We start from the raw sequence: 9,920 nt of genomic DNA, 5'->3' as shown, positions 1-9,920 counted from the left end.
GCCAAAAGGTTAAACAGACCTCATTATCTGTTTCCTGCAGAGACCTAATTTCTACAAAAGGCCTTGATCACGGCAATATGATTGGCAGAAAAAGTAATAATATTAGAAAAAGCTGTTTTCACACCTAGCCAAAGAGTGAGAAGCATAGATACCGTTTCAAATGATGTTCCACGTGGGTCTCATCAGCCGAGCAGGACATTCAGCCTCTTCTGGGTTATGATAATTCTCACATCTGCCCCTTTCAGCATGCCATTCTCCAGTGGCATCCCCAAGGTCAAAATATCTCAATTTCTCCTGAATTACTGTTCCAAAATACAGCTGCCTATGAAACTGCAAGGCAGCCCCTGCTGTAGCCCCGATAGCAGGGAGCAGGCACTCTCCCACTCCCCAAGGCAGTCTCCTGTGTAAACCTCCCAGGCAGACCAGGTCCGCTTCTCTCTGCGACCTGGGGGTGCCACAGTTACCATTCCCAGGCACAGGAAATCTGGCTCCCCACAGCTACACAGCTTGGGACAACCTATATGCAGCCCTGGTCCCCTTCAGGGGACTCAGTCCTCTCAGTGGTCCAAGATCTCACAAACCCCATTACACCACACACAAAAAGGGAAGGCAGCTATGGTTTTAAGACCCTGCTAGAAGAGACTGTGAACGAAACAGTCTGAAATACCACCTCTCCTTTTTATTCACCCCCTAGTTTCTCTAGTTTCCTCCAAAAGAAATGCAGTCCATGCGATCAGAGGTCACTCTAAAGCACAATTCAATGTGAACAAGCAAAAGATAAGCAAAATACGCAGTGTAGGCTTCTATAGAGAAGAGTGGTTCTCCTTCTAGACTGTATGAAGTTGTAGGTGAGCACAATGAAGCATCAAGTCTTGATAGCATTTGGGATTGTCCTGTGCCATGAGAAGAGTGCTGCTATGTAATCATATTCAGGATCTATCAGCATTTATTATACTGCATTTGGCTGACTTGCACAAGATTAATATTTTAGCTACTCTGCCAAAACACACATAAAAGAGACAATTGAGACTCAAATCAGCATTCACATCTCAAAGAGGAAGTTTTCCATCAGGATCTTATAACCTCACCTGAAGGAATGGTTAGTTGTTGTTTGAAGTACACACTGATTTGTCTCAGAGTGCAGAAATTGTGCTTGAAAGTCACTACAAACTAATAAAAAAAAAAATCTTAAAAATACCACTGCTTATAGAGTATAGCATTCTTTACCATCCACCCAAAAAATTCACCAGCAAAGTAACAAAATGCATTGGGGCAGCCTCATTAGCAAAAACCCTTGGAGACTGCTAGCCTGAATGTAGACCAACTGAAAGTGTAGGTGGACATTAAATCCAACCCAAAATAATCAAGCAGCTCCAAATGTCAGCAGATCTATAATCAAGGTGATATTTAAATTCATGCTCTTCTAAGGCATCACTTACTGTAGCTGGAAAATGGAAGTCTTTAACATAGCAAGATGTCAGTTCCTCAAACATCATCCTTCCTCCCATTTGGCAATGGCAGTACTGCAGGAACACCTGACTTCTGATATGCTTGAAGAAATGAGAAGTTTCACACTTGAGCACCACTGTCTTGAGTTTCATTCTGCAATTAACAGGCAAAATGGTGCACAAAGTTCAACCCTTGTGAAAGGCGAAACAGTGCTGCTAACTCAAAAGTGGCATTCAGGATTCAGCAGATCCCAGGAGAGGCTGGCCATCCTCAAGGCCTCTCTCAAAATGCCTGGAATACCAGCTTATAGCCTCATGTTGTCCCTCTGGTGCCAGCACATCTCCACAGAGGACCACACATCACCTTCAGAAGCATCTGCATCGTAGGTACCACCCGCCACAACTTTCTGTGAAGTCCAGGCTGTCAGAGGTCTGAGCACAGTGGGCTAAGAGATGGCTCATTTAAGTGCCATAAGCAATTATTTAAGACAGCTATTTAGATTTGATTTGTACCATTTAAGCTTGTTAAAAACAGTGCACTTAAGACCATATTTCAATTTTTTTTAAAAAGCAGCAATTTACTATTAAAATAATAACAAGAGACATGTTTCTACTCACGTCTATATTTTAAAACCTTTGAGTAAGATTTGCTCAGGCTTCACTATACAAAATGTCTTTCAGCATCTTAAGTGAAGCTGAAATTTTTAAAAAACATAAAATGCTTTAGTTTCTAGAGGTTTCTAGAATGGATGTCTTGAAAGGCTACCCTTTCTAGGGCTCAGCAAGGCCTTGAGGAGTGTCTCCAGTGCTTGAGGTGGGAACACTGGCTGCAAGTGCACTGCATCAATCTGGATGCAGTCGCAGGAATTAGTCATCCTCTGAGTCACTCTCCCCTCTGGCTGGGACACATGCCCTGATTGAGGACATGAGCTGGTCCTGGATCTGCTTCCTGGGGTTCTCTTCAAGGTCTGTCTTGATGGCACCCGACTCAGAAATCTTCCACTCTAATTCTGTGCAGTGCAAAACAAGAGTAATGAATGTAGGGGAACAAACTGGAGGAAGCCCACCCTTGGCTCCCCAGATGACTTCCCTTATCATCCTACCACCACCACACCAGGGCCCTCCTCCTCTTCTTCTTCCATACCCAGATCCAAGCTCCTGCCCTGTTTACCACACCAGCTCCAGCCAAGCCCTCCTTTCCCAGTGCCTAGTGCTGGCACAGGTCTCAGCCCAGGGCACGAAAGTCAAGCTATTGCTCTGTACCCACCAGTGACATCCCCAGTGTCACCCTGCTCACCTTGCAACCAGGAGTGCAAAAGAGGTGATAGATACAGAGCAGCAGCTTTAGAGGCAACTCTCCTGTGAAAGTGAACTCTACCTCCTTCTAACCACATAAGGGCAGAGACATATTTGCACATCTATTGCCAGTGAAGGAATACTGCTCATACATTACAGCTGTTCCCATCATATACTGAGCTCATCACAATCAGAAGAGGCAGGGAATGAACTTAATAAAGGGAAAAAATTGTGGAAATTTTATTTACACATCTGAATTATAGGTATTTTCCAGGGATGTACCTGATAAATAGAATTCACCCATTTGCCTCTACATCACACACTAAATATTAGTTCCTTTAGACAGTAAATAGAGACTTCACCACCAGCAGTAGGCCAAATTGGACTGAATTGCTTTCCAGAAGTGGTAGAAAGTCAATACAACACATTCAGTTGAAACCTTTCACCTACTCCTGCTGACAATCCTATCATCAAATCTAATTTTTTTCAGATATTACAGAATAATGAACACAGCCTCACACTTTCTTTAATCTTCAGTGGAAGGCACCTATGCTTAGGGGAGAAGGAAAACATAAAAGAAAAGTGCAGAAATTTCAGTACACAGCTTTCTGTGATGACTGAATTAAGCTGACTCGGTCAGGGACAACAGGCAAACATATGCCATCATCTTGAAAATGAAACAAGGAGCCCTATAATCCAGTAGGCAAGTGCACAGATTATCATGTCACTGCAGGCAAGGGCAGTTGTTCATGTCCAAGACACCCTAAGAACATACATGGGTACTGTTTACCCTTTAATATATCCAGCAAAATTTGTTTCACCCAACACAAGGCATAAATACTTGCACACACAAGACAGATACCTACATGTTGGCCTATCACTGCTTTTACAAGACAGCCATGTGGTTGAGCCATAGGGGTGAAAAAAAAATCTAATATCGTTTTCAGTACGTCCCTTCTCCTAAACCACATTTCTCTCATTCCCAGCAAAACAGTTTGCCTTTTCCTTTGGAAGAGCAGAGATGCAGACACTTACCATCCCTTGTCAGGTTCATGCCACCAAACACCAAAGGCCCAATGAACTGAGCTTTGATGTCTCCGTCCAGGTACACAAATATCGTGGGCAGGTTCTTATCGGGGTAGTTGGGAATGCAGGTGGTAGAGATAGCTTTGATGAATTTCACATCTCTGAACTTCTTTGCAAGCCCGCTCATATGTTGATTTATTAAGGCACAGAGCGGAATTCTGTGAAGAACAGTAGCAGACACACATGAGGAGAAAACAAGAGACAATTTAAAAAATAAACAGTTCCAGAAGAAAGGTCAGAAATATCAGATTAATGACTTTCTGGAAAGGCAAAAGTACCAGAAGCAACTTCTGTATTCCAGCATTCAAAGGAGATCATCACCACTGGAGATTTTGGTGTGTGGTGAGTTTTTTGTCTTAATATATTAGTAATGCAACCTTTCCCTCTACCCCCTTTGTATTCAGGGAAACTGGTTAATGAATTTAAGATACTTAGAAACTGCATAAGCACAGGCAAAATAAAAGCAAAGCTGCTCCGGGAAGAAGGTATGCAAATGATGATCAACACCTATGAGGCAATTAGAGACAAAAAACAGCAGCAAGTATTTATAAACTTTCAAAAAAAAAAATCTAGCAACGTTAACAGACCTTTTTGACAAGGATTTCTATGATGATGACAGGACAGCAAACCTTTCTCACTCCATTTGTACACCACTGGAAACCAATCACAGCCCCTTGCATTTAATCCAGAATAATTTCCAAAGCTTGGATATTTCAGTGGCAGCAGCTAACTCTATGGAAGCTGTATGGTACACATCTTGCTGTGTTATAGAGATGTACAAAAAAGCCACCTCCTGGTAACATCATTCTAGAATGAAGATTCATGAACATTCAGCAGTCTTGACTCAATAGTATTAAAATTACTAATTTGTTTTTATTTCTTAGAACTCCAAAATCAGTCCTTAGTTCTAAAATAACTACACATTTACCTTGGAGCATTTTCAGCTATTGACAGTGCAGGGCTTAATGGTTTAAAGAAAAAAATCTTACCCTTGCTTGTAGAGGTGTAAGACTACCCATATATCTTTTCCAGCTTTTGTAACCTCTTGAACATAATCTTTTCCTGAAATCTCCAGAACTTCCCCGAATTTATTCTTCATTTGAGCTGCCTTCATTTCTGCTAACCTTTGCTGCCTGAATAGCCAGGAATGAAAAAGACATCTTGTGAATAGATGCATTTTTTGACAGAACATAACTTGAAGGAGCTGGTTGAGGCCTAGACTTCAGAGACAAATTACAAACTTCTAATCCCAGAGCAATAAAAGCAAAATGACACAGTACATGCTCTTGTATTTGCATCATAGGCTAAAGCCACGTGCAAGAAGTAAATCTGTGTTTAGTGAAATGCTTTTTTTCTCTCATTTCTGGCTTCACTAGACATTTCTTCTGCACATAACACACTACCAAACTAAATGGCAAAAGCCATGAGAGATGTTACGAGATAGAGGGAAACCACCACTAATTATGCAAATCTGCAGCACCTTAATCTCATTCACACAAAAATTAGGAAATACTGGAGGTGATTTTCAAAGCTCTCAGGTTCCCTGGCCATACACTCAGCAGGTGCACATTATCTCTGCAAAGCTAGGCTGTAGATAAAGGATACTGAATTCAAACGCTGTTATCCTTTTAAAGACACTTAGAAGCTCCACAAGACAGCAGAAACACAACCCCCTTCTTCCATCATCTTAAAAACATCCTTTCTCTTCAACAATATCTAAAAGCATATAAAAGAAAGACCCTCCAATTATCATTAAAGCCAAATTCTGCACACTGCCCTGACCTGTACATTTCAATAGCTCTCTCATCTTCCTCATTAAATTCATCTTCATTCTCTTCTAGCTCTTCCAGAGTCATGTCCTCATAAGTTTTCACTAGAATAGAAGAAACATTAAATCAGCAAAAATCTCATTCCAGGATTAACACTCATTAACTTTCATCAGTCCAACAGAATTTATTTACTCTAAAGACAGATTAATAGAAAGTATGCTGTGGATTTTTTAAAATATTATCTTAGAATAATAGAATGGCTTGGGTTGAAAGGCACCTTAAAAATCATCCAGCTCCAACCCTTTCTGCCAAGGGCAGGGACACTTTCCACTAAACCAGGTTGCTCTAAGGCCCATGAAACCTGGCCTTGAACACTTCAGCAATGGGACATCCACAGCTTCTCTGGGCAGCCTGTTCCAGTGCTTCATAACCCTCACAGCAAAGAATTTCTTCTAAATATCTAATCTAAGCCTACTGTCCTTCACCTTAAAGCTATCCCCCCTTGTGCTATCTATCACTATATGGTCTCGTAAAGTTGGAGTTGCCCTTAGGTGTTGGGACTTCAGTGATCCTTGTGGGTCCCTTCCAACTCAGGATATTCTATGGTTCTATTCTAGGATTCTAAAAAGTCCCTCCCCAGCTCTTTTTTCAGTCCCTTTGCCCCTGAGCCTTCTCCACTCCAGGCTAGCTACCCCAGCTTTCTCAACCTGTCATTATTACTCCTACTGGATTGTTAGGAAGTGCTATGTGCTTTAGACATACACATGAAAAGAATATGATGGAAAAGGCCTCTGAGCTGAAGGCTGCCTAGACTAGCACCCAACTACCTGCACAAGCTTTCAAGCTTTGCAGCTGCAGCACAGCCATGCACATTCACCTAGCAGACTCCCTTTGCACTGTGCTTCAGTTTCTAAACATTTACTTCCATAAAAATACAGAGCTCATAAGAAGAACAAAGCTTTAATGTGCTGGAAGAATCCATGTGTTCAGGAATGCATTTGTTTGATACCATTAACAGCTGATCATCCTGCACAGCTGAAGCTTTGGTATCCCCACAGACCCGGAAAATGACACATTGCTTTACAGGCTTATAAATATTGATGCTGGTCATTTCTTTGAGAAAGCTTCCCCCAGGAGCCATTCCAAGGCTTGTTCTGCTGCTGCCTGAGTTGGCTGGTCACTCACCCAGAGATTTCTGAAGGATGGCAAACTGCTCCTCTTCCTTTGCCCGTTCCTGTTCCTCCAGGTTTTCCTTTGGAGGAAGGATACCTTTCTTGCGCAGAATGTCATTCCACTCCGTGTCTTTATTTGGATCCTAGAACAGGACAACACATGGGTATTTCTTCAAGGTGAACTTTACAGAAGTTCGGAATTTAACACAGCTGCTAAACTGGTAACTGGACGGATGGTGCCAGAAAATCACAGTGCAAATCCTCCTGACCTTGAGGCTTCTTTCCAGCCCCAGACCTGCAGCACCCTGAAGACTGACTTTGTTTTATTCCATCACACTCACAGCACATAGAGGAGGTCTTGGCTGGGTACCAAAGTTTGAAGCATTGTAACCACTGCTGCATCTCTCACAAAGTGCAATGAAAGGAGAGGGTATTAGCTGGGTGACACAGAAGCATGCTAGCCAGAGAGCTTCCTTATAGACTCTCAGCAGGACAGGCCACCAAACCAATGGTCACTGCATCAGGAAGCACTAGTGACAAGACACACACAGGGACAAACCTTACAGACCTAGCTCTCAGTACATGGGAAGTCTCCTTGCTATATTCAAGTCAGAGTGACTATGTAAGTGCTTAGAGAAAAGCAAGCCATCTCTGTCAGCCAAGACCATTGCTAAGGATTCAGATCTAAGTCTATAGCTAGACTATTCCTGAGATTTTTCTGTAAAATAGTTGCAATAATCCTGCAAAACAAGGTCAACACACCCCTATGTATTGTTGAAAAGCTGAGTAGCTGAGTATATGCTTTTCCTATTTAGCAGGCAATTTTATTTTTTTAAATACAAGAAATCTCGGTGATAAACACCCACAGGTTGATTGTGCTTCCTTGCTATCTTGGCCTAGGAACTTTAGAAACTGAGCATACATACTGCTTTGCTATAGCCCGCTTCAGTACACCTTACAGCAGGTCTGTTCACAGCCATATAACCCTATACCTTCGACTAAGCCCCAGTACTTACGGACTATCGGGGACAGGAAGGGAGGGGTAGGGGGCAGAAGGGGAGAAGAAACATAAGAAAATAAAGAAAAAGAACAACGTAGCTCAGCAAACACAACACTAGATATCTTCACCCCCTTCTCTGACGGCGGTCACCTTTCCCTCGACCCCGCATTTACTATCATTTATTATCACACTGATGCAGTGCCTGAAACGCCGACCGCTCACTACAGTAGTGCAATGAGTACCGTAGCTGCAAAAAAAGCAACACACTGCCACAAACCCAGCCACGGAGCTCCCGAACAACACCGCCGGGAACAGCCCCGAACAACACCCAGCTCTGCCCCGAGGGCGGCTCGGCCCTCGGCCGCCGGGGGGCTCGGCTCTCACACGGCCGGGAGCGGGGCTCGGCTCTGGGCCGCCGGGGGGCTCGGCTCTCACACGGCCGGGAGCGGGGCTCGGCTCTGGGCCGCCGGCGGGGCTCGGCTCTCACACGGCCGGGAGCGGGGCTCGGCTCTGGGCCGCCGGCGGGGCTCGGCTCTCACACGGCCGGGAGCGGGGCTCGGCTCTGGGCCGCCGGCGGGGCTCGGCCCGCGGCCGCCGGGGGGCTCGGCTCTCACACGGCCGGGAGCGGGGCTCGGCTCTGGGCCGCCGGGGGGCTCGGCTCTCGGCCGCCGGGGGGCTCGGCTCTCACACGGCCGGGAGCGGGGCTCGGCTCTGGGCCGCCGGCGGGGCTCGGCCCTCGGCCGCCGGGGGGCTCGGCTCTCACACGGCCGGGAGCGGGGCTCGGCTCTCGGCCGCCGGGGGGCTCGGCTCTCACACGGCCGGGAGCGGGGCTCGGCCCGCGGCCGCCGGGGGGCTCGGCTCTGGGCCGCCGGCGGGGCTCGGCTCTGGGCCGCCGGCGGGGCTCGGCTCTGGGCCGCCGGCGGGGCTCGGCTCTGGGCCGCCGGCGGGGCTCGGCTCTGGGCCGCCGGCGGGGCTCGGCTCTGGGCCGCCGGCGGGGCTCGGCTCTCGGCCGCCGGCGGGGCTCGGCTCTGGGCCGCCGGAGGGGCTCGGCTCTGGGCCGCCGGCGGGGCTCGGCTCTGGGCCGCCGGAGGGGCTCGGCTCTGGGCCGCCGGCGGGGCTCGGCCCTCGGCCGCCGGCGGGGCTCGGCCCTCGGCCGCCGGCGGGGCTCGGCCCTCGGCCGCCGGCGGGGCTCGGCTCTGGGCCGCCGGCGGGGCTCGGCCCGCACACGGCCGGGCGCGGGCCGCGGGGCACGGCGGCTGCTCACCTGCATGGTGCCGGCGGGGCCAGGCCGAGCCGGGCCGGGCAGGGCCGGGCCGGGCAGGGCCGGGGCAGCGGCGCCGGGCCGGGCCGGGCAGGGCCGGGGCAGGGGCGCCGGGCAGGGCCGGGCAGGGCCGGTCCCGGCGTGCGCGGCGCGGCCGGAGGAGGCGGCGCTGCCGGCGGGGCGGGCCCGGCGCCGCCGCTGCCCGCGCCGCCTAATAAGGATGGGCCCGGCGGTGGGAAGGGTGACGGAGTAGTTTGGGTTGAACGGCGTGTGAAGATCGTAAATCGCCCTGCCGCGGGGATTCACGCCTTCCCGTAAACCAGGTTGCTGCAAGCCCCGTCCAGCCTGACACAGAGTAACCACGCTTGAGCAGGGACGTTGGGCAGGCGACTCCCTGTGGTCCCTTCCAGTCTCTCTCTGCGATTCCCTGTAACTTTTGTTTCCACTGACCCTTTTTTAGCTGTTTGTATTTCATACCCTCTTTTATTTCCCCACTTGTTAATCTTCGTTTTTTCTTTCCCTAATCTGCTAATAAAATAAAATAAGCAATCAAGCCTGTATTATCTATTCTTATTAGGCACAATCAGCTTTAATACTTGTAGTATTATTAGGATTGGATCATAGCCAACTGGTATTACCAGAAATTTGTCTCTTGATAGTTACTTTTATTTCAGTTTTGAGTCTATGTTAAAGTGTCACTCAGAAAACACTGAAAAGAGTGTTGCATGTGGTGACCCAAATCCGTTTGGGATCCCACCCTATTCCATACTGTTATAAATGAAGTTCTATATGTCTAATTTAATAAACAACAAAATTGAATTTAGCAGCAATTTTAATTGAACTCAAATTTTTTAGAAATTAATACAATCAAGTATGCTCAATATAATC

The 9,920-nt window shown here is 47.4% G+C and overlaps 1 protein-coding gene across 1 annotated transcript; it reads right to left on the bottom strand.

The window, feature by feature from the left end:
• Positions 1-2,055: 2,055 nt before the first annotated feature.
• Positions 2,056-9,179, bottom strand: PDCL3 (phosducin like 3). Its single transcript, XM_077781539.2, has 7 exons — positions 9,111-9,179; positions 9,036-9,056; positions 6,785-6,914; positions 5,613-5,703; positions 4,820-4,963; positions 3,780-3,988; positions 2,056-2,458 (listed from the first exon to the last, which is right to left on the bottom strand). The coding sequence occupies exons 2-7, from the start codon at positions 9,039-9,041 to the stop codon at positions 2,316-2,318; spliced, it is 723 nt and encodes a 240-aa protein (XP_077637665.1). The 5' UTR covers positions 9,042-9,056; positions 9,111-9,179; the 3' UTR covers positions 2,056-2,315.
• Between the last annotated feature and the right edge of the window lie 741 nt (positions 9,180-9,920).

The sequence above is a fragment of the Lonchura striata genome, chromosome 1, assembly GCF_050655825.1.
Source record: "Lonchura striata isolate lonStrDom1 chromosome 1, ASM5065582v1, whole genome shotgun sequence".
Taxonomy (NCBI): Eukaryota; Metazoa; Chordata; class Aves; order Passeriformes; family Estrildidae; genus Lonchura; species Lonchura striata.
The sequence above is the reverse complement of the archived record's forward strand: the minus strand, read 5'-3'. Positions and strand labels throughout refer to the sequence as shown.

Excerpts from the sequence above, each read along its gene's own strand:
- PDCL3 (XM_077781539.2), bottom strand. Across the intron at positions 4,964-5,612 it reads AGAGCTATTGAAATGTACAG|GCAGCAAAGGTTAGCAGAAA; the intron begins GTCAGGGCAGTG and ends CTGGCTATTCAG. Across the intron at positions 3,989-4,819 it reads TTACACCTCTACAAGCAAGG|AATTCCGCTCTGTGCCTTAA; the intron begins GTAAGATTTTTT and ends TGTTCTTCACAG.